General features: G+C 35.5%; 1 protein-coding gene across 30 annotated transcripts in view; it reads left to right on the top strand.

Annotated features, from left to right (window-relative positions):
* Positions 1-25,077, top strand: part of COBLL1 (cordon-bleu WH2 repeat protein like 1) — a 149,152-nt gene that overhangs the window by 20,868 nt on the left and 103,207 nt on the right. For 3 of the 30 annotated variants that reach the window (XM_070241944.1, XM_070241951.1, XM_070241941.1), the window contains exons 2-3: positions 6,698-6,818; positions 8,526-8,658. The exons of 23 other annotated variants lie outside the window; for them this stretch is intronic. Coding sequence is in view for 2 of the 7 variants with exons in the window: in XM_070241920.1 (XP_070098021.1) it covers positions 6,706-6,818 (113 nt within the window). In the remaining 5 variants the exon portion in view is untranslated. Of the gene's footprint in view, positions 1-6,697; positions 6,819-8,525; positions 8,659-25,077 lie in introns of those variants that run through there. 4 more of the 30 variants (XM_070241936.1, XM_070241930.1, XM_070241920.1 and 1 more) reach the window with 2 other exon arrangements.

Genomic DNA, 25,077 nt, shown 5'->3' with positions numbered 1-25,077 from the left:
TAGAGACAATTCCAAGTGTTTTCATTTGTCTTACTTGGAAATGCATGTACGTTATAGGTCTTTGAAATATTCCCTGAAGTTTATGATAGATTAAATATTGGATGAAAACAAACTGAAGTTTATTCTCTTGTGGTATGAGATAGGGTCTAAATTAAAAAAAGTAATTGCCTGAGCATTGTCTATTGAACAGTTGATCTTTTCCCACTGATTTTAAATGGCACCTTGATTATATGTTAAATTTATTTTAATTCATGTGTGTGTTAGTGGGCTTTCCATTCAGCTGCACTGATTTTTATGCTTTTCTATCAATCCAAAATATTTTACTTGCAGTGTCTCTATAGTATGTTTTAATGATCTCGTAGGGTAAGTCATCACGGTCAATGTTCTTTTTAGAAATTCTCCTAGCTGCTCTCAGGCATTTGTTTTTCCATGTTGAATTTAGAATTGGGAATGAGAATTGATTACTTGCATTGAATTTCCATATAGATTTTTAAGGAGTTGATATTACTACCATGTTGAATTTTTCCATTCAGGGACATGTCTCCAGCACTATTTTCTTCCCCTGATGGCTCACCTCTCTGTCATAGGACATCAGATTTTAGAAAAGTATGCCTTTGTAGGTGCCCTCCGTCAAGAGCAAATCATATTGAGGGGTGTTGAATTAACCAAATGTATCCTATTAAGTAACTTTCTTTGTCATTGTGGTTTTCAAAGTGTGATCCCTGATCAGCAGTGTATCCACTGGAACTTAATAGAAATGCAGATTCTCAGACCCACTTCAGACCTACTTAATCAGAAAGTCTGGAGAAGGAGCCCAGCGATCTGTTTTGCATGGGAAAGGCTGAGAACCTCTGGTGTAGTGTATAGGGCATAGGCATTGGAGTCATATGGTATAAAATCCTGTTTTAACCCTTTACTACAGTGTATTTTGCATAAGTTACTTTTATATTTGTCTTAATATCCTCATCTGTAATATGGGCTGTTACAAGAATCATCTGTATCATAAACAAGGAGTGTAGATACTGAGTAGCTGTGATTGTTTCTAATAAGCAAGGGCTGAAGTAGTGCACAAAATAAGTATTAGATAGTAGTGGTGGTGTCTAGGGTAATGGAGGGAAAGGTCTGGAAAGCAAGGGGTGTTGCTGGTTTTGATGGGTTCTAGATAATGGGTGATGCCAAGAAGGGCATAAAAATAACCTGGTATGGGACGGTGAGAATAAACATTTTCAGTCTTGTTCATGGTTGGCACCTTTTAAGTGGGCAGACACACAATGGCATACTATTAGTGAAATCCCTGAATTTCCTGTTAACAATAGGTGGAGGATTAAATTGTTGCAGTTCCATTGTTATATTGAATGAAATTAAAGACTGTTATATTTCTCTAGTTTTAAAAAATTATCATAACAAATTTTTAAGAAATTGAGGGAAGGGTAACTAGAATATGCAAATGAAATAAGGGCTAATATCTTCATTCAAATGGTAAAGATTAAAATGAAAATGTAAATACAAAAAACCTTATCCGTTATTGGCAAACTAGAAAAATGTTAATTTACTCAACATATTGATAAATTACTTTATGCCAGAAACTGGGCTCTAAGTAGAGGGTATAAAATGATGAGTAAGTTTTAAATGTGGCTCATGAGTGGTTCACAATTGGGTGGTAGAAATAGCCAAGTGATGTGAGACTATCAATTGCAAGGCTAGGAATAAAGACAGACGTGGATGGCTGTGAGAGTCTCAAGGCTTCCTGGAAGAGGGAACTCTTGAGCTGATCTTGAAAGACAAGTACATCCAGGAGAAGTATGTAGAAAATGCTATAGGAACTCATTCAGTGATTAGTTCTGCTTGAAGGCACCAAGACTCTTACAGCATATGTGACTTGAAGGTTGAATGGGAGTTGCCGAGCCAGAAAAAACGACAGATATTCTAAATGAAGACCTCAACACACCAGAGTGACCTGAATATTGTGGAATGTGGAGTAGTCTGGTGTGAGTAGAGCATATGGACTGGGCAGGGGCAGGTGAGGCTAGAGGTGAAGTTGGGCCCAATTGCGCAAGTTCTCCTAAGGTTATGGTAGATTGAAAGACTTCTCATTTTAATATTTAGATTTGTTTTTGGTAAAAGTATTTTATCTCAGTTGTTGCTAGGTCTTCATCTTTCTTTCCTTTTTTTTTTGGTAACCTATGTCATTACACTCATATCAGATAGGGAATTTAGGTTAGGAGTTCAGAAAAACATTTCTGTTACAAGTTCATGTTCATATAACACAGTTTTAGTTTGGGTCCTATTCAGCCTTTCTCAATATTAAAGACTTTCAACCTATGGGTGCGAAAGTTCATTAGTTAATTCAGACAAAGCCTCTTCCACCAGTTGGTGTGGCCTGGAATTATTCTTGCCTCCTGAAGCTTCCTTGTTAAGTGTGCTCTCAACATCCATATATCCAGGACTTTCCCCACTGAGCCCCTGGATGTTTCTTATGCTGCACTGGAGTCCTGTCCTAAACTTTTGGTCATTTGGCTGGGCCCTGACTCCCTGGCTAGCTAATTTTTTCCCCTTGTGGCCTGGATTTCTGTGGCCTCAGTAAGCAGTTGTGAGCCTGCTGTGAATCAGAGAGACCATTGGGAATCTTGACCACACCCCTAACCTGACTTATACATATACCACAAGTGCCTTGAGAGCTTGGCTGTTATTTCATCCACCAGCTGACACCCCTTTAATATAGCATAGGTACCCCTTAAAACCAATATTGAACCTATTCTTAGCAACTGTTGGGGGTTATTGTGACTTTAGGTTACACATGACTGGTCAGGCCCTCTTGTCTCAGCCCCACTCAGCCTGCTATTAACTTTTACTCCAAGTAGAGGAAATGTATTTGTATATTATAAGAATTACAAATTGCTAAATCCTGTGGGCTCTTGCAGTATAATGTCTTTTCTTATTTCCATTTTTTGATGTCCTAGTGTAGGCTTGGACTGTTTTGATGGCTCCTTCTTACCCTTAGTTTTTATTTTTTAAGATTTAATATACTACAGGGATATTTCCAAGCCATGAGTCAATTCATTTCAAGCTCCCCTGCTCTCCCCCAAAATAATGTTTGCTACCTGTACAATAAAGGCCAGACTCTGTGGTAGGCATTGAGAATGCATGGATGCCTGGTCCTAACTTTCCTTTCGGGTCTTGGCTCCTACCTACATTCTTTTCAGACCTGGGAGACAGCCTGTGACATCTCCTGAATACTGGGGAGTTTCAACCTCCTTGTTTTTCTCTAGTGTTTCTTCATTGTGGAATTCTACTGGCCCACCTCACTGCCCAGAGGAATCCACACATTTTTCAAGGCCCAGTTCCAAATTCCACCTTCTTCTTGAAGCTTTTATAGATCCTCGAGCCAGATGCATTTTTTTCTTGCCTTTGCTTTCATGGTACTTTGCCTCTAACTCTGCCAGAGCATGTATGACTGTCTATCTTCTATTTTTGTTTTGTTTATAAGCTTGTTTTCTCAAGTTGTAAGCTTTTTAAGAGTGAGATTTAGTTATCTTTTTATCCATGGTAGCACTCCCTCACATTATTTTGTCCATTTGGGTTTTCAATAAATGCTTTGTTTGTGTTAGGATTTTGATGGTCTAAGAAACTTTGGTTTTTACAAAAAGGGGTGCAGTGGAGGAATAGAGGATTTGGGTGAATGCTTGAGGCTGTGTGAGAAGGAATGGTTTGGGAAGGGACACTCTCCATGGACCTTTAACTAGTTATGGTAGTTGTAATGCTTTATTTGAAAATTGCTTGAAAATAGATCATAATCCTTATCATTTATTGATATTATTAATACCAAGTACCTATCTTGGTTTAGCTAATCCTCCCAACAACTCCACGAGGTTCATGTTATATCCCTTTTTATACAGGAGGAAACTCTGAGGCTCATACAGATTTCTTAGCTGAGATTAAGTGAAGAATAGAACCAGGTTTTCATGTCAGGTCTGTCTGATTCCAAAGCCAGCATTCTTCATCACTGTGTTCTGCTTTACCTAAGCATTTGGAAAGTAGGTATTTCTGACCCCACCTTCCTGCTACAGGGAACAAGTCAAGTTCTGCTTCAGATCAGCTCACAGCAGAAAAATTGATTTGTGTGTGCCCATCTCCAAACTAGTGCTTATCAGATTATAGATGCTTAAGAACGTCAGCAAGGTACCTTAACCTATCAAATTGAATTATAGATAAGAAAATGAAGTTAAAAATGTAAATATTGGTTTAAAGACATTTATGTCATGTGCAGTCAGTCGATGGGCAAACACAAAGAATTGATTGATTTTGGCTCTTCTTTCTTTGTTGTATGGTTAGAGGACTGGTAATTAAGAGATCCTGTTGGAGGGTAGTAGAAGATTTAAGAGGACAGTGAGAATTTATACATTTTTCTAGAGTGGAGGGTGATTTACTTTCAAGTGGAGAAGAAAAAGCTGTGAATTGAGGTATTTTTTACATGCATGTCTGCCTGGTTTTTCTTTACATGATGTATGGAAGTTCTGGGGGGGTTTTTTTGTTTGTTTTTCCTCTTTCTTTAACCAAGTAGGACTTCCTCTGAAGGATCTTTTGTCCTCAGAGAACTTTTGAATCAAGGCATCATTGTAGAGAAAAAGAAAGATCAGCAAGATGGATACCTTCTTAGTTAACTATCCATCAATGTTTATATGTTGAGATAAATGTGAATGTTAAATTATTAGATGATTTGTTTATTCAATGACTGTTGACTTATATTCCAGACTCTCTATTGGGACAGGGGATAAGACAGACCCAGTGACTTCCTCAGAGACCTCTCAATTGTTGACCCAGCAAAGAGTAAAGACTCTAATTTTACATATGACAACAAGAGTAATAATATAAAAGTTGACCCACATTTATTAAGACCTTATTAGATGCTAGGTCTTAATGCTAAGTATCTTAAATATATTATAGAATTTTATCTTTATAACAACCTTTTGTGAGAGATCCTTCTGTCTTGGTTCTTATTTATCAGATGAACAAAAAACCTGAGACAATTAGAGGCAGCAACTTCTCCAGGATCATACTTGGTAACCTTGCTACTGTGATCCATCCATTAAAAGTATACGTATATGACTTTAGTATGTTCCATGTGAAAGTGAAAGACTTTCTTTAGAGATTAGTTTTCCAAAACTTCTTGAAAAATAGCGTTCTGTCTGCCTGTTCTGACTTTGTCACGTAGACTTTGGTCTGAATCAAAGATGTGCCATTTTCTTATTGGTTGACCTTAGGCAAGTTACTTAACCTCTCAGAGCCTCTGTACCTTTACCCATAAAATGGGGATTAAAACCACATTTTGCATGTATATGTAAAGCACAGGACCCTAAAATCTTAGTTCCCATTTCTTTTCCTCTTATTTTTCCATGAAATGAAAGATAGTACTGAATTTTTCAGCTTGACTACCAACAATTTGCTTGTAAACAACTTGAGGAGTTCCAGCAACTTAAGAAGTCCAGTTGTGATACTGGAGAGTAAACGTTGGACTTGAAATTGGAAGTCTTGTATTTAGGTTGCTACTTTGTGGTCCATTTCTTATTTTAAGAGGGATGGAAATATTTTCATCTAATAATTAACCCATGACTTTTTATTACTTCTTGATGCTTGAAAGGGCTACCGACTCCGCAGTCAGGCGAAGAGCAATAATCAACCTTTGGGTGTTCCATTTGGATAGTGGGAGTCAGTTGCATAATAGGAATAATGCTGTTTCTATCTCTTTAGCTAAACTAAACAGCCTTGATTCTAGATAAAAGCTTTCCTCACAGATAAGCTTCTGGAGTGCCCAGTTTGACTTTATAATTTCGTAACATTTGGTTACCCCCATGAGGTCTTTTGAAGGTACATGATTGTTTATCTAGTGGTTAAAGTAAGTACATGACTATGAAATCTTTGTTGTTGATTAAACGAAGATGTCATATGACAGTGTGGATTTTTTGAGGGTATTGTTCCGTTTAGCTGTGCTGAAAAACTAGATTTAAAGTAACAACTGACTACAGTGAAGTTGTGTAATACCATATTAATTTAACATTTCCATGTGCATCAATCCATTTGATGATATACCTATATGAATCATAATTAGAAGTATGTAACACTTTCTAAAATATAATTCTGGAGAAATTGTTAAAAAAATCAAGTTTTTTAAAATTTGGAAATTTAATTTTGGTCCTATATGGACTGAAAGAAGTTGTTATTGAAAGAAATCAATGGTGAAATTTTTGGTGAGGTGAATGATCAAGTCCTAATTTATTTGAGTTTGCATAAATGGACTTTATTTGGTTATGCCATATTTATGGGAAAGATACAAAAAAGATTAATTTATTTCTATCTTGGTATATAATGGTTTGCAACTGCATAATAATCCTTAAACAATGACTTTTTTTTTTTTGCTGTGAAAGATTTGCCCTGAGCTAACATCTGTTGCCAATCTTCCTCCTTTTTTTTTTCTTTTCTCCCCAAAGCCCCAGTACATAATTGTATATTCTAGTGGTAATGACTTTCTTTTTATAAGGTCTATGCTATGTTAAAATGAATCCGGGCCCTAATTTTTAACATAAAAATCAGCTAACAATTATCAAGTGCTTACTATATGCTAGACATTGCACTAAGAGCTTAATGTGTGTTTTACTTTTGTAGCAACTCAGAGATGGGTGCTAAGATGCTTGTTTTACAGCTGGAGAAATGCAGGCAGAGAAAGGTGAGATCTTGCCAAAGTTGCAGATTTGGAAGGTGATGGAAGCAGCATGTGGACCCACTCACATTCCCTTAACCGCTGGGCTGCCGTTGCTTCTACGGTATTACAAAAATGTTTTTTCACTTTGCTGTGAGATTTTTTGTGTGTAAATGAAATTTATCTTTAATATTTTATTCTAGAATATAACTAAATAATAGATGTGAACCAAGTAGATTCTAAAACCTTAGGAAGACAGGGACAACGTATGCCTTCCATATTTCCCTACATTGATCACATATGCCTAGGACACAGTAGGCTAGTTCATTCATTTTTAAAATTGAATCAACTAAAACATGCTTTTGTAGAAAGTGGTATAAAAAAATCATATATGATGATTTTAATTTTGTCTGGAAAACAGGCATTCACTATTGAAAGGCGTTCAAGTGTTCTTGACTGATCTAGTTTCTTATACAATGCAATGAGTGTCAGAAACCAAAAGGGTTCTTTTATTTGTAGTGCTGGATGTTGGTGAAAATACATCACAAAATACCTCTAGCCAGTTGTGATGTCTGACAAAAATGCTACCATATAGCATCCATACCATATAGCATTATGAATTTAGATTAATAGTTGTGAGTAGATGTGTCTAGAGTTAGAGTTGGAGAATATAAATGAAAACATTTTATTTTCCTGAACTTTTGCAGACTGTTGCTCAGGGTCTTGACTTACTCTTAGTCTTACCTTGATGACAGAAACCTGGATTTACCTTTTGAATGTGCCACTTTTTAAACTTATCTCTTATTGATTCTATCCTTAGTATATTTCAGAGAGGGATTTTTGAAAATCTAACTTTGATTTTTTTTCTGGAAGTCAAAATACCTTTTTAAAAACAGTAGTCATAGAGCCAAGAAAATTGAGAGAGAAACTAGTGCACATATTTGCATTTGGGTATGGAAAGTAGAGCCCAAAATAGTACACTGGTCACACATGATAGATTTTAGCTCTCTAATAGAGTCAATCTTTAGACATACTGTATTTCATTGAATCTAGGATGCAGTCAAATTTCAGATTCACCATTATTTTATGTACCTCTAAAAGATAAGACATGTCCAATTAAATTGATACAATGCTCTTAAAAATGTTTTTATTAAGGCATGATTTATATATGCTAAAATTTACCTAGTTTAATGTGTAGTTCACATTTGACAAACCCATGCCATCATGACACACCATCACAGCTACCATCGCAATTGAGATATAGAACAAGTCCATACACAACATATTACGACTTAGTTTTTATATTACATTTAATGAAATTGAAAGGTATTTTAAATTAATTTCACGTTTTCATCATGTCATTCTTGTGCAATCTTAAAAAGGAACATATAAACAATAATTTTACAGTTTTTCTTAAACTTCATATTCACAGTCTGACTCTTCTTTTGAATTGAATTGTCAGTGACTGTTATTTCACTCACTCTTGTCCTCATGCAGTCCAGAGCATGGATACAGCACTTCTGGAAATATATTCTACTATGGCTCCTGGGATTTTCATGTCCATTACATAAGTTTCAGCCACCATTTTCTTATTTTAACAACTGTGGTTTTTGTTTTTTCCTCAATAGTAACACATCACTGGAAGTTAAGCAGCTTCGATTCAAAGTCAGTAGGAACTTTCTGACAAATTGATGCTTGAAGCCTTAATGTTAGCCTTGCTGGATGTATGAAATGATTGGTCTCATTAGCTTTTTGTTGCTTTCACATATCTTCATATTGTCCAAGAGATTTGGCAGTTACTTTGCCTCTTGTTGTTTTGCTTGGTTGGCAGTACTAATGTGTAGCAGCAACGATGCACGTAATTCTCTGGGGTTGGCGACAACATGGACACCTGGGACCACATATGGGCATACTTGCATCATGACTATCACCTGGGCAACAGCAACTGAAAGCTGCCGTTGAGTGTAAGATACAACTAGATTTCACACTTATTAAAAAGTGAAAAAAGTGTGGCTTACAATTGGTAAAATATGGTTTTTAGGTCCACCACTTAACAATTTTATGCATGAGGAGATTTAGGTACACAGGGATTAGTTTGGGGTCAATACAGCTCTTTGGAAGCAAAGCTGGGATCAGAAACTGGGTTTCTGTGTGCTCGTTTGAAGTGCTTTTCACAATACTCCTGGGAGAGATGTTTTGTTCTAACAGGAGGTGTGGGATGGTAGCAAAAGGATTGGCTCAGTGGTCTGACAGACTAGTTATTTGCATTTTGGTTCTGTGCTTACTAACCTGTGACTCTCGAAGTTATTTACTTTCTGAGTCTCATTTTTCTCATGTGAGAAATGAGATGATGATGATACTTACCTCAGAGGATTGTTAGGATTAAATGAATACTAGCATAAAAGATTTCACACATTATTTCTCTTTTAATCAGTATTGAAAAAAAATATTATTCTCTTTTCTTTACAAATCTATTACCCTAAAATGAATGGTTTGTAACTCTCGAGACTTTTAAGCTTCTCTATCATCTTCTGAAATTCTGTGTCCCTGTACATGTAGTGATGTGTCCTGCTGTGACAGAAAAGTCCAACATGAGTTTGACCATTGACATGAGATAGACACGTGGTAGTTCCTTCCTCAGTCATGGCAGCTACCTGATTCATAAATGACTTTAGCATAATACTGCTCAAATGTTTAAAAGATTTTTGAAATGTTCTTACACTCTTTGTATTTGTTTTGCAAAGTTAAATGCTGATAAATTCAGAAAGTACAAAACACTCAGATTTCCACCACCCAGAAATCATTTAACATTTTTTTAAGTCATTTTATCATCTTTCTTTAGGAAATAAAACATTATAGGTAACCACCACTCCTGTCCTAGTCACATTGTAGAAGTGACCAATATCGCTTAATAATGTTCATCTTTCTGATCTCATTTTTGTACTTAATAAGTATAAACAATATATGATACTGAATGCTTTTATAATTTACTTAATTGGCACATGCTTTTCATATATTTGTTTATTTTATTTTATATTTCTTTTCAAACAACTTTTGTTTAGGATAGAATTATTTTTTAAAGCTCTTGCTGTGAACCAGATTTCTGACATCTGAATTCCCTTTAGAGAACTGAAGAAAATTCAACAGTAAGAATTTTGAACTTTGGTGATTTGGAGAATTATAAATTTTTAAAATATATTCATGGCATAAATAACAATAAACAACTAACTTTAACGTTACCATAAAAAGAAAATAATTATTTTGATTAAGGTGTTTCTTTTACCTGTTTAAAAATTTTAGATCCTGTATTTTTATTCTATGATAATCATAAATACATTGCTTCAGTCTTCATCAAAATTTTAATAGCTACATCATATTCAATTGCATTGATGTGTCATTTATTTAACTCTTAAATGGCACATGCTTCATTATAGAATTACTTTTGGATTATTTTCTAATAACTTGGATTTTTAGAAGTCAAACTTTTAAGTTTCCTGATAAATATTTGCTTTGGTAATATGACATATAAGCCACACATATTTTTAGAACATAACCCCCTGACCCCAAATCTAATTTTCAAATCTCTTCTTAAGAAAAAAGATCTTGAATTGAATATATCTCAAATACTAGAAAAGGAAAAATATTCCATAGGCGAGCATACAAAGATATGTATCTTTTCATTAGAAGTATAAGTAATGAAAATATTATGATTATAAGATGATATCCATTCAAGTTGAGATTGATAAAAGTGAATAATTCATTTTTTTCTTATCTAACTATATTTTTCTCTTTCATACATATGAAAATATATCTAGTGATATTAAGTTGATGTTTTACCTTTTTCTAAGATAAAATTTTCTGAACATCTCAAAGTAAAATAAGGTACATGATTTTTAATGAATTATTTGGAATTAATTTTAAAGACTTGATTTTTAAAATTCTTACAGAGAGTTTAAGTGAATGTTACTAGAATTGTGTGGCTCTTTAAATACAAAATTCTGGATATATGATATTAATGTCGTGTGAATATATTTATTGCGTAAAATATTGAGCTGAAGTATATAGGGTACTTATGTTTGAAAGATGATATATCATGATCAGGACAACTCACAATAGTAGAAAGATGCTGAATCTGGGTATTTCAAAAATAAATAATCTTGTGTTATATTTAATGAAAATGACTGAGTAATGTAGTATGTAACTGGACAATTTATTCAGAAACTTAAAAAATCGTATTTGTATATAACTTTGAAGTTCACTCGTATAATAGTACGAGAAAATGCTGTGTTCTCTTGTCTAATAGGTACATCAATACATTTGTCTTAAAATGATAATAAGAGACAGATCTCTGAATGAAAGAATTACAAGTTTGTTTTGTCACCATTTATGTTCTTTAGAACCAAAGATATGAAATTTACTTAATGAAAAAGTCAGTTACTTAAAAGTTAAATATCTTTTCGTCATTGTCATTTTTGGATTTCTTAATACTCTGAGACTTGGGTAATTTTTGAAAGACCAATTCTGTAATTTTGAGCTATTTTACATTTAGCTTAGGCATGTAATCCTGTAGAATTTTAAGCCAAGAAATGATTTTTATATTAATCTTCTGATTTTATAGATGAAGAGTAGGGACTTCCCAGAATGACAACCTCAGCAATAGGGATTTTGCTGTCTAGGGACATTTTATTATATAATAAACAAATAATTCACCATCAGATGTTAGTTAATAGTGAATGTTTATTTCCTTTGTAGTTGGGTATTTTTTAAAGTGCTTATATAAACATACCTACCAGAATACTAAAATTTGTAAGCTGCATATATCTTTCAACTTTCTGATTTCTACAGAAATGTGGGCATAAAATGCTGCAGGTTAATTCTTTTCTTAAAATTCATCAAGTATACATTTTATTCATATCTAATTTAAATGATAGAATTTATCCTTTAAGTCAAGAAAATACTGTTTTAGACAAAAATGGAAATATTTAAGGTACTTAATGTATTGGTATTTTTTGAGGATGACAGAATTACAAATGGTCTAGTGCTATTGTCTAATGTACATTGAGACTATTTAGTGAATGTTGTGGAAAATACCACATTGTTTAGCTATAAAAAGAAACATTGTTTGTACTTTTTTAAGACTATGTGAGTGGGGCAACAAACCAGCTATTTCTGGTTGAAACAGCTTCACTTTAGTTAGTGATAATCTTTCAAATGAAGTGATATAGAAAAAATTATACTTTAAAATACTGTGGACTTTTGTGCTATATACTTAAAACAAAATTTTCAACTTTTAAAAAAACAATAGTGTAGTATTTTTATTTTTTCCATGTACTTAAGTACTTTAAAAATCTTTAAAAATAAAGTACTGAAGTACCTTTAAGTATTTAACTAATCTTTAAATACTAGTTAAAGTTCCACTGTACCTTGGAAAACTAAACTGAGAACAAGGAAGTAAGTAAATAACATAAGGTCAGAGTAGCTAAAGCAGATATTCCAAAGTTCAAGTGTTTTTCTCAAAGGGCACCTACAGATTCCTTACTCAAACCTGATCAGATTTTAACTTTTAATTCTAATAGACAGGACTATTTGATTTCAAAACCAAAGGCAGATGCTAGAAGTACTGATTTAGCAAAGTGGAGATGGAGTACTGAAAGTGTGACACACTAAGTGATGACTGGAAGAAAGTGAGGAGACAGAAAAACTGTTAGAACTAGACTCAAGAACTCCACGGACCTTCCCATGAGGGCCCATGCACATTGGTAAGCCTCTAAGGTGTTGTGTAATCCAGCAAGGACATAACACTGAAAATAATATTTACCAAGTTAAAAAAGAGACCATAAGGCACTAAACCAAGGGAAAATGTGTTTAATATATTTAAGAAGGTTGTAAAATTAATTATAGACTGGGCCAGAAGGAAAAGCTAGTTCATTTCCACAAGTATGAAATTGTACAGAGACAGTCTTTGACCCAAAGATATTAGTTAAAATAAAGCTTAAACAAAAACCACTCAACCACATGGAAATAGTAGACAAAGTGAAATTTAATCAAAGTGAAATAAGAATCAAAGTGAAAAATAAGAGAACATGAGCTAAGAAGTTCAGCTCATGATGCTAAAACAAAACAAATGAAAGGAGGAAGTAAATAATACATATATAAGCAGAAATCAATGATTTAACAAATACAGAACTGCAAAACTATGTAGTTATTTTTTTAGGAGGGGAGGGCAACACAGCTCTCTTTCAAATTTGATGAAAAAAGAGGAGAAAAAGAAAAATCTTATAGATTCCAAGAGTTTTTAAGTTACAAGAATAATAGGTATAACTTATGGTAATAGGTTAGAAATTCCAGATGAAATGGATGACTATCTGGAAAATGCATGAAATAAAAATTTGAATCAAGATTTAGAGTTGTTAAATCACTTGATTATAGAAAAACAAGATGAAGAAGTTATCAGAGGTTCTATCCTCCAGAAGGTTCTGGGATTAGTTATGGAGGCAAGCCTGTTTGGTCTTCTAAAGAATAGATAACACATAACATTCTGGGTTTTTTTTGGTTTTCTTATTGAGCTTACTGGAAAAAAAATTTTTATGTTTAAGGTATACAGTATGATGGTTTCATTTACATATATTGTGAAATGATTACCACAATAGGTTCAGCTAACATCCATCTTCTCATATAGATACAATAAAAAGAAAAAAGGAAAAAAAATTTCTCCTTGTGGTGAAAACTCTTAGGATTTACCTTCGTAACAACTTTCCTGTATATCATACAGCATTGTTAGCTATAGTCATCTTGTTGTATATTACATCCCTGGTACTCCTTTACCTTATAACTAGAAGTTTGTGCCTTTTGACCACCTTCCTCCAATTCACTCTCCCTTCACCCTCTGTCGCTGGTAACCACAAGTCTGATCTTTTTTTTCTATGAGTCTGGGATAACATTCTTTAAAGCTTTACAGAACATAGAAAAAACTAGGAAGTTTCTGACTTTATTCTACTTAGTGAGCATATCTGTACTGACATTTTGCAAAGAAATTGTACGAAATGAAAAAGGCTATCCTCTCTTTTCAGTGCAACTGTAAAATTGCAAAATAAAATTAAATTCATCAGCATATTACTCTGTCACTAAGTAGGATTATTGTGGGAATCCAAAAATGGCTTACAAGTAGAAAACTGTTTATATATTACATTAATAACTCAAAGGGAAAGTCATGCTCAAGGTTACATTGTGGCAAAACTAGGTGTCAAAGTCAGTTTTGCGATGCACATGTTAGCCAGTCACTATCCATCCCTGGGAAGTCACTCTTATTTCTCCTTACAAATTAAAATACTTCTCCTAGACTTCTCTGAGGCCCCCTGTCCTGCCCTGTCTCTCAGTTTTATCAAATGCTTATCTCATTCATGCTGCAATGACTCCAAGACAAGGGGCTCACAGCCTCCTGAGCCAGTCTAGGTCTATATTGCATGCTTGTCCATTTATCCTGTGAATGTTTGCTGAGTGCCTGCCCAGCACCAGCCGTGGTGCTGGTGTCTGGGGCGACAAAGATCAATAAGAGAGTCTTCCTGCTTGGAAAGGCCCCTGGTCCGTCAGTACTTCTCAATACTGTAATAAACTGTTTTTGAGAGGGTATAGTTTTTTTCTTTTAATGGTCATGTTTATTCTACTCTATTAGGAAACAATATGTATCAATTCATGGGTTCAGTATGTTATTGCTTAAAACAAGAGAAAGTAATTAAAATACATAAATAAAACATTAATATTACACTAATATGGTGAAAATCTTGAAAGGAAACAAAGATTGGGAAAGGTCATATGGTATAATAGGACAGCTCAGAAAGTGTGAACAGTATGGAACTGAAGTGTGTGTCTTTATAACTTCTAGTGTATAATTATGTATAGTTATATACATATAGCTATATAGTTATATATAATTCTGTCCTCTAGAGAGACAAAACATTAAATCTGGTTCTTCTGGCCACTGAATAGTTCTTCTCAAAATATGATGGAAAATTAAAACTGAGAAACCTAGAAATGGAGGGATATTGATTAAACAATTAATTAAACAACATATATATTAAGCCAATAGAAAACATTATAGTTAATGATGAAATATTAGCAGTTATATCATTAAAATCAGGAATTAATTAAAGATGCCTCCCATTACCGTTACTAACTTTTTTTCTGAAAGTTCTAGATAATGCCATTGGATAAGATATGACAATGAGAGGTATACAGATTCAAAGGAGTGTACTTTTTTCCCCTCCCTTCTCTCTTTTCTTTTTTTTTTCCTTTGGTAAATAAACTGCCTAACACCTAAGATAATCAAAGGAAAACATTTAAAACCCATACAAAGGTTTAGAAAGTTGTTGGGATATAAAAATTGATAGGCACACACCTATTAGAATAGCTAAAATTCAAAATACTGACACCACCAAATGCTGACAAGGATATAGAACAATTGGAACTCTCATTCGTTGCTGGTTGAAATGCGAAATAGTATAGTCACTTTGGAAGACAGTTGGATAGTTTCTTACAAAACTGAACATAGTCTTAACCGTACAATCCCGTCATCACACTCCTTGGTAGATATGAATTTCAAATGAATTCAAACCTTATATCCACACAAAAACCTGCACAAGATTGTGTATATTAGCTTTATCATAAATGCCAAAACTTGGAAGCAAACAAGATTTCCCTGAATGGGTGAATGGATAAATAAGTTGTGGTATACCCATTCAATGAAATAGTATTCCACAATAAAAATAAATGAATGATCAGGCCAGCCCAGTGACACATCGGTTAAGTTCAAATGTTCTGCTTCAGCGACCTGGGGTTTGCCTGTTCAGATCCCCAGTGCAGACAAGCCATGCTGTGGTAGGCGTCCCACAAATAAAGTAGAGGAAGATGGGCACAGGTGTTAGCTCAGGGCTAATCTTCCTCAAAAATGAATGAATGAGTGAATGATCAAACCATGAACAGATATGGAGGAAATTTAAATGTATATTGCTAAGCGAAAGAAGCCAGTATGAAAAGGCTACATACTATATGATTCCAGTCACATGACATTCTGGAAAAGGCAAAACAATGGAGACAGTGAAAAAAATTCAGTTGCTAGAAGTTTGGGATAGGAGAGGGAGGAACGGATAAGTGGAGTGTAGGATTTTTAGGGTGGTGAAACTATTTTGTATGATATAGTAATGATGGACACATGTCATTACATTTTTTGAAACCCATGCAACTGTACAACAGAAGGAGTGAACCCTAATGTAAACTATGGACTTTAATACTAATGTATTAATATTGGCTCATCACTTGTAACAAATGTAAAAGGTGTAAACAATAGAGGAAACTTGTCAGGGGAAGGGATTAAGGGTATATGAGAACTCTTTGTAATTTCTAATCAATTTTTCTAAAAACCTAAAATTGCTTTTTAAAAAAGTCTGTTAATTTAAAAAATTAATATGGAAAAATCTGCATCCTTGCCCCTTAGCCACTTTAGGCCATCATTATCTACTTCCAAAACAGTGGCATCTGCAGAGAAGGGAACAGGAGATGACTCATTGGTGAGAGAAAGAAAATATTAGAACTTCCATTAATATGTAATTTTATAAAACTAGAAGTTGGGGCCAGCTCCGTGACCGAGTGGTTAAAGTTCTACACACTCCGCTTCAACGGCCCAGGTTCATGGGTTTGGATCCCAGGCACTGACCTTCTCCACTCATCAGCCATGCTATGGAGGCATCCCACATACAAAGTAGAGGAAGATTGGCACAGATGTTAGCTCAGAGCTAATCTTCCTCAAGCGAAAAAAGAGGAAGATTGGCAGCAAATGTTAGCTCAGAGGAAATCTTCCTCACCAAAAAAACCCAACAACAAAAACCCAGAAGTTAAGCTCTATTGATATTTAAAGCGTGGTTAGGCACTGAAGAAGTTACTCAGTTTGTGGGTCAGAGAGTTATGTCACAGCAAGAGAGGGTGAGTGTGCCGTACTGGGGCCACCTTGCTAACCTCATGTCGTTATTATCTTTCAGTGTATTGCAATTTACATGTTTGTCAGTGTTTTACACATCATATTTATAAACTAATGTTCAGGATGGACAGATGTGAATATCTGCAAAGAAATCACACGTTGAATATGATAAAAATACAAGCACAATTGAACTACATGGAAACAGCAAAGTTGACACTTATTTTAGTATAAGCTTGTTGTCAGCCATGCTATAAGAAGCAATCAGATCTGATAAGAATTGGAGCCCCAAAAGCAGTTGACTACTTGAAATAAGAATTTACATCTACTTTTTACTAATAAATACCATTAATACATAAAACATATTAAATGTTTGTTTCATTTTATCATACTCTTCAATTGCACTTTTTTTATTTTTTGCTGAGGAAGATTCGCCTTGAGCTAATATCTATTGCCAATCTTCCTCTTTTTTTTGCTTGAGGAAGATTAGCCCTGAGCTAACATCTGTGCCAGTCTTCCTCTATTTTATATGTGGGTCACCACCACAGCATGGCTGATGAGTGGTAAAGGTCCATGCCCAAGACCCGAACTTGTGAACCTGGGCCACCAAAGCAAAGCACACTGAATGTAACCACTAGGCCGTGGGGCCAGCCCCTTCAATTTCACTTTTGAAAAAGGACCCATGAATACAGCAACACATGTTACTTATAATTGAGTTGCTGAGTCTACTTTTTCCTTTCACTGATAGAATTGTGTGATCAAATAAGATCCAGATTTCCAGTCTGGATTAGTCTACCTGGTTTTCCTGCCTCTGGTCTTACCTGCCTTCAATCCAGGCTCCATATTAGCCAGGGAAAGCACTCTAAAATGCAGCTCTGATTCTGTCACTTTTTTGATTTAAACACTCCCTCTTTTTTTTTTTTTTTACTTAGATTGGCACCTGCGCTAACATCTGTTGCCAATCTTTTTTTTTTTCTTCTCCCCACAGCCCCCCAGTACATTGTTGTATATTCTAGTTGTGAGTGCCTCTGGTTGTGCTATGTGGGACGCCACCTCAGCATGGCCTGACGAGCAGTGCCATGTTCATGCCCAGGATCCGAACCAGCAAAACCCTGGGCTGCTGAAGTGGAGCGCGTGAACTTAAGCACTCGGCCACGGGGCAAGCCCCCTCCCTACTTTTTTATGCTAAGGCCCAACTTTGGTCCTGTAAGATACACTGCTAGGGGCCCTGTCTTCCTCTCCAGGCCTTACCCTCCCCCATCCCTGTCCCTAGAGGATCTTTCTCTCCCTTAGCACTGCCTAGAGGACTTTCATCCCCCCTTCACTAGGCTGTGTCTTTCTCATTTTTCAGGTCTGTTGAGCTGTCAGTGCTTCCAAAAGGCCTTTTCTACATCAAACCTGGGTGAGGTGCCCCCTTATGCAGCCCACTGTCCAGTCAGCTTGGCCTAGACTATTGCTATTTGCTTGTTGCCATTGTGACAGACTTCAGCAGGGGTCTCTAGGAATTACCACCATGACTGTCCTAGTGTTTGGAACACAAATTTATAATTAGATAAATTGATTAAAACCATGTTTTAGGAGAGAAATGGTATGCAAAAAGGACCCTATACAATGTTAGTTGATAAAGATATTATAAGCCTGATTATCTCAAAACATATTAGATGAAGAATAATAAATAATGCTAGTTTTGTTTGCCAAACTTTGTTTCTTAATTCTTTTATGACTGTTTTATCACTTATTAAAGACAATATTGTATATTATTACTAATAATACAGTTATTGAAAGGCAGGGAAATGTGCAATAACTCAACTTACTTAATGTAAAATAGTTAAACTAAGTTACTTCCTAGCTTCCTCCAGAAGTTCTGGTCGTTATTCTATGACCACGTTTACAATCTATGATAAGATTACTAAGCCTTTAGATAGTGAGAAAATTTTTTCCTGTATTTAAGGAAATATTTATGTCATAAAAATTGAATTAGAACTCTGTATTGTAACCTTTAATCCTCGATTACAACGGCAATTTCTGTTCTTCAGAAAGGGAAGGACCATCTAGTACTATTATGTGACCTGATTATTATTTGATTTTGGACAACTTCTAGACATGTCTTGCCTTAATTATTCATGTCTGTGTGCCTTCCTTTCTCTTTCCCTCCCCTTCCTTCCTTCCTCCCTCCCTCCCTTATTTTGAGTTTGATTTTAAAATGTTATTCCCAACTTGTTGGTAGCAAATCTACCTGGATGTTTCTGGGAAAATTGTATAGACCTAGAAAAATAGTTATGTATCAAAATACTGGTATTTCAAAGTACAAAAACTGTTAGTATTAAAATAAACCACCCCAGAATTCTACTGTAATTTGTTGCAAATTTCCTATAGCCTACATCCCTGAACATATTTATGCTCTGACTTCCTCCATCACATCATACAATGGACCTTACTTGGAAAGTAAGTCAACACTGTCTGATGAGTGATGCAATGGAAGCTGGGCACACAACCTTCTCGTGACTTCAATAACCCCCATCCCTTGCTTTTTCCTGCTGTACTGGGCCACGTGAACGCAGTTTTTCCACATTTAGATCATCCTCTGCCCCCAAATTCATTACTGGCAGGTGCATGTGCACGTTTGTATGCGTGAATTGTTAAAGCTTAGCCCTCAGTAGAGGTACATGTTTGAGCTATGGGCTCTATGTTGAATATTCCTATTCACTGCTATTAGATAATATCTTATGGACTTATGATGAATGCATCCCACGTGCCATCCCATGGCTGAATGCTATGAGGTTTACAAAAATACAAGTTTTTTTCTTCTTTTTTGCAGATTCTTAACTTTAATTTCTCTAAAGTTATGCTTTTCGTTTTGTTACTAGCATTAATTTGTGAATGTTAATTTGCTCACTGGATAATGGAGTTGACTGTAAATAACATAAAAGATGGTTAAATATTTTATGTCTATTTTTTCATGTAAATTTTGATTTAGTTATTAAACTCTATTTCTGGACACTAAGCTAAAATGAACTTTTACGTTTACTTCAAGTCAGGAAAATTCATTATTATCTTCTTTTTTTTTATCCTTTTGAATGCTCAATAAATAAAACATGTGGTTCAAAGGACTAGCAGTTTCTGTAGGAGTTTGTACTATAGGCCAATCTTCCTTCAGCCTCTGGAGCCCATCATTCTGCTAGAAATATACAGCATGTTCACAGATAATGGAAATAAATGTTATTTACTTGTGCAATTGCCTTCTTCTGTCATGGATAGTTTTACGTTAAAGTGGAGTGGAGGCAGGAATAGAAAATTATGTGGCAGTCTGGGTATCAATAACGGCCATTCTATTAAAGTTTTTTGAATAACATACAGTAAAATTAACCTTTCTTGGGAGTATAGTTGTAGGAATTTTAACCCCTGCACAGATTCATGAAGACTCCACCCAAGTCAGGACACAGAACAGTTCCATCCTCCAGAAAAATCCCTCTTTGTATTTAGACCTTCTCCCATCACTAACACCTGGTGACCACAGACCTGTATTCTCTGTCACTATAGTTTGACTTTTTTAAGAAGGTCATAAAAGTGGAATCATAAAAGTGGGACCATCTTCTTTGACTCAGAATAAGGCCTTTGAGATTTATCCAACTTTAATGTGTATCAGTAGCTCTATTTTGTTGCTTAGTGTGGTATTCCATATAATGGATGTGCTACAGTTTGTTTATCTGTTCACCCACTGAATGCCATTTGGGTTGTTTCCAGTTTTGAGTCATTATGAATAGAATATTTATGTACAGGTTTTTGTGTAAACACTGAGTTTTCATTTCTCTTATGTCTAGGAAGGTAATTGTTGAGTCATATGGTAAGTGTGTATTTAACTATAAGAAACTTCCAAGTGATTTTCCAGACTGGCTTTACCATCTTGCATCCTGCCAATAATGCATGAGCGTTTTATTTGCTCTCCATCTTATTGGCACTTGGTATTGGCTGGATTTATTTTAGCCATTCTAATAGGTGTGTAGTGATATCTCATTTTGTTTTTAATCTGCATTTCCTTAGTGGTGCTAGGTGTTAAAGAGCTTTTCATGTGCTTATTTGCCATCTGTAGTGAACTCAGTCCTTTGCTGATTTTTAAACTGGGTTGTTTATTTTCTTATTGTTGAATGTTCAGAGTTATTGATATATTATGGATATAAATTCTTTGTCTAATGTGATTTGCAAATAGTTTCTCAGACTGTGGCTTATCCTTTCATTCTCTTAACAGTGTATTTTATAGAGCAAAAGCTTTTAATTTGGTAAAGTCCAATTTATCAAATTTTTCTTTTAGGATTATTCTTTAGTGTCTTGTCTAAGAATTTGTTGCCTAACCCCAGATCATGAAGATATTCTCCTATGCTTTTTTTTTTTTTTTTTTAAGTTTTACAGCTTTTCATTTGTGTTTAGATCTAGCATTCATTTTGAGTTAATTTTTGTTAAAGGTATAAAATTTAGGTCTAGATTTATTATTTTTTTTTAGCATATAGATGTCCAATTATTCCAACATCATTTGTTGAAAAGACTATCCTTTCTGTATTGAATTTGAACCTTTGTTAGAAATAAGTTCTTTATACTTGTGTGGCTCTATTTCTGGACTCTATTGTGTTCTGTTGCTCTCTCTGTCTATCCATTAGTCATTACTACACTCTTGATTACTGTAGCTTTATAGTAAGTCTTGAAATCAGTAGTGTGGGTTCTCCAGCTTGCTCTTGTTTTTTAAAATTGTTTTTCTATTCTCATTCCTTTGCCTTACTAGATATTTTGGAATAAGCTTGTCTATATTTACAAAAATCCTGCCGGGGTTTTTGTAGATAAAATTGGGATTGTGTTAAATGTATAGATCAGTTTGGGAAGAACTGACCTCTTTACTGTGTTGAATCTTCTAATCCGTGAACATTGTATCCCTCTCCATTTGGTTAGATCTTCTTTGATTTCTTTTATCAGTGTAATGTAGGTTTTAGAATACAGATCCTGTATACGTTTTGATGGAGTTATACCCAGGTAGTTCATTTTTGTAGTATTTTTAAATGGTCCATTCTATTCTATTCTATAGAAATACCTTTGGTTTTTGCAAAATGAAATAAAAAGGGCATTTTCCTTCTTCTTTCTGTGCATTGAGACCCCTTTCCTGCTCCTTAACCTTGGAACTATAGGGCTTCTCCTTGTACCCTCTCTTTGCATCTATTGTCTACTTCTGAGTTTTAGGCTGCCTTGAGTCCTGGCTGGGATATAGTGGAGGGGAAAAGTGGTTAGCTCACTGCCAATTCAGTGGTACTTTGAACGCTGATCTTCTCCAATCCACCTGCTCTAATTTACTTTCAGAGTCCTCAAATTAACACTTCATGCATTCTGTCTGAATTTTAGAGCTGTATTCTGCTGAAGAGACAGGGTAGGGTGTGCTTAACTCATGTTTCCTGAAACTAGAACTAAGACCAATCTCTTTTGCAGTGACTGAAATTAAGTATTATTAATCACATCTCAGATTTTGTTTGCTGTTAGCAGACAATCCCCCTCTGTGTTGAGATCTGGTAACATTTCTTCCTTGTCTACTCCCTTTCAAGAAAGTTACCAAATAACTCTTTGCCCAACTCTGAATACCCAGCTCCTATTCATAGTTGTAAAGTATCTATTCGGGGAAAATAAAAATTTTTGGTTTGCATAATTGTAATTGAGTATGTGATGTCAGAGTAACATATTTGTGACAATTTTCCTTAAAGAAGAGAAATCATGGTAGTATCTGAAAAATTATATTTGAGTTATTTAAGACTGCTTCTGCTGGCAGCCTTGGCAAATATAAGAGAGGATTGGAGGATTGATATTTTGAAAACAAACTTGTCTGTATGAAGCAAATTATGTAGAAATTTGATGTTACTCATTTAAAAAAAATTTGTATAAATGATGAGATGTAGAGGCAGATATTCTAAAGAAGGAAGAAACTTTCTTAATTTGCATAAGAATCTCAGATTTTATTTATTTTTTATTCACTACCGTAAAAACTGCTCATTTATCTAGCCAGGAATTTTGCATTGACAATTTCTGTGTTGAAATTAGGCCAGATAGAGACACTTTCTTTTAAACTTGTTGTTCACTTTTGTGTTTAAGGTTTGCTTTAGGTATGCTAAGCACAAGCCAGTATAACCGTGGATTTCTGACTTCATCTCCAGTAACAACTGATCCTTTCAATGTAAATTTTGATAATACTGTAGCTCAGCATAATCATTTAAGGGTAGAGTTATATAGTTTCAGTTTCAATCTGGTTTTACCTCAAACTGAAAATACTTGTAGCATGTTCTTGCATGTGGAAAAAGAAAGCAAAGTTCACTTCTGTCGTAGGACAAGAAAGTACTCACCTGCTTTTTCAAAAGTGGGTAGAGTGGTCTATATTCTTTCTTGCTTTCTTGGAGGAAAAGTGTACCATAGTCCAAAAAAATATAATCAGAACTTCTTGAAAAGACTGACAAAATATTTGCTATGTCTCATTTTGAAGAAGGATAGGAGTCTGAAGGGAGGAATGGGTGCATGATCATGATGAAATAAGCGTAGACTTTGGGATAAGAAAGACCTGGATTTGAATCTAAACTCTGTCACTAAAATGATGGATATGTTGCTTAATAACCGAGGTTCTTCTCTTAGGTATGCTTGATTTACCTACTTAATTCATACATGTATTCTATGAAATTCAAGAACATTTGTAAAGGGACCCAAACCTGTGCCTGCCATGTGGTGATATACTTATTAAGAAATAGTGCCTTTATTGTACATCAGCTAGAGCAAAAGAGTAGGTAGTTTAATAGCTCAGAGCTTTCTGAAAGATCACTTGCTAATATTCAAGCTTGATGAATAGCAAGGAAAATGTTTAGCTTATTTAATAGGGTGCCTAGTTTTTGACCAGAGTACCCTATTTTGCTTACATTCCCTAAAACTGAGACACAGGGGAGTCGTGGGTTTAGAGTAAGGTTCAGGCAGGATACTCTCCTTGTGTCTGTGGTTAGCAGGCTCTTTTTTTTCCATCTTTTAACTTTTCTCTTTTGTGACTACATGAATGCCATCTCACAAACACAAATGTTCTAGGCCCCATCTCATCTGTATCACATGATGGTGTCATTAAAGACCCGTAGTGGATTTATTTAGACATTTTAGTCTTTAAGGTGAGCTTGTGAAGATATTAGACTGATAAGAAGGAGCAGAATAAAAAGTAATAGGCCAAGGGGTGATTATATGAATTTCTCACTTGCATGTGCCTGAGAAAACAGACCATATTATTTGGCATCTCTAGCTGTTTAGTCCAAAGAGGAGATAGAAAACACATGGGAAATGTAATATAAAGAATTATTAACTGCGATAAAAAAGTAACTGTAATATATAAGGAAACACTAGGGTACCCTAGGACTGAGGGAGAGTCACCAAGGAACAACACTCGCAAAGGGTTCAGACCTCCTTGGAGGAGGTGTGGTTCAGCCTGTCGGAGGGCAGAGAAACTTGCTAGTTTTGTCAGGCTGGGGCTGGTGTTGAGTTGTTGGGCAAGTCGTCCACCCTCTGCAGTGCAGGTGGGAGCAGGCGTTCACGTGTAGTGGGAGTCTGAGTGCTGGCAGAGGCAGAAGTCCTTCCCATTGCATGGGATGCCTGGGATGGGAAGGGTGGAGGTGATGAAGGTTTGGGGGGGGGGGGTGCTTTGTAGAAGCAGCTGCTGCCCCGAGTGTGACCTTCCAGGCCACAGGTGACTTTGTGCATGCCGCAAGGGGTCCCGCCAAGAGAGTACAGACACCAATACAGGCAAGAGCCTTCAGAGCGTTCTGTGTGTGTAGAAGCTCTGGTTTCTATGACAAGAGGGCCTCCGAAAGGTTATTTCCAGGAGGAGGCTGCAAGATCTCAGGGGGATGGTGTTTTATGGCTGTGGCTGGGGCTTGGTTCTACCAGGTCTCTTGACCCGTATGCTCCCAACCCCTCAGCCCAGGCTGGAAATTCCAGGAAGCCCCTTCCTCTGCCGTGTCCCTCCAGTGCCCTGTATACAAAAGCTTAGCATCATGCCTACCTTAAAGGAGAGATGCTTAAAGGCATTCCATGGTTTATTGATCGCAGGACCTGCGTTGCAGGGTACATTTGGAACTGAGAGCCGGTAAATTGATAACTCACACAGCATTTTTCATTTTGGAAAGGGAGTGGTTATGCCAGCATATTGAATCTGTAGACTATGCGAAATGTTAACTTGATACTCATTTTTGCCTTGCATACAATTTCCTGTCTTCTGAAGGAATGATTTAGAAAACTGAGAACTTAAATCATACGAAAGGTACATGAAAGACTTGCTGAACTTTGATCCTAACATCCCTTGAATCTTCTGGAATGTCTTTAGGTTTGCAGCAGCTGGTCTCAAGTTACTGATGATCGTCTTGGTGGC

Source organism: Equus caballus, chromosome 18 (assembly GCF_041296265.1).
Source record: "Equus caballus isolate H_3958 breed thoroughbred chromosome 18, TB-T2T, whole genome shotgun sequence".
Taxonomy (NCBI): Eukaryota; Metazoa; Chordata; class Mammalia; order Perissodactyla; family Equidae; genus Equus; species Equus caballus.
The sequence above is the reverse complement of the archived record's forward strand: the minus strand, read 5'-3'. Positions and strand labels throughout refer to the sequence as shown.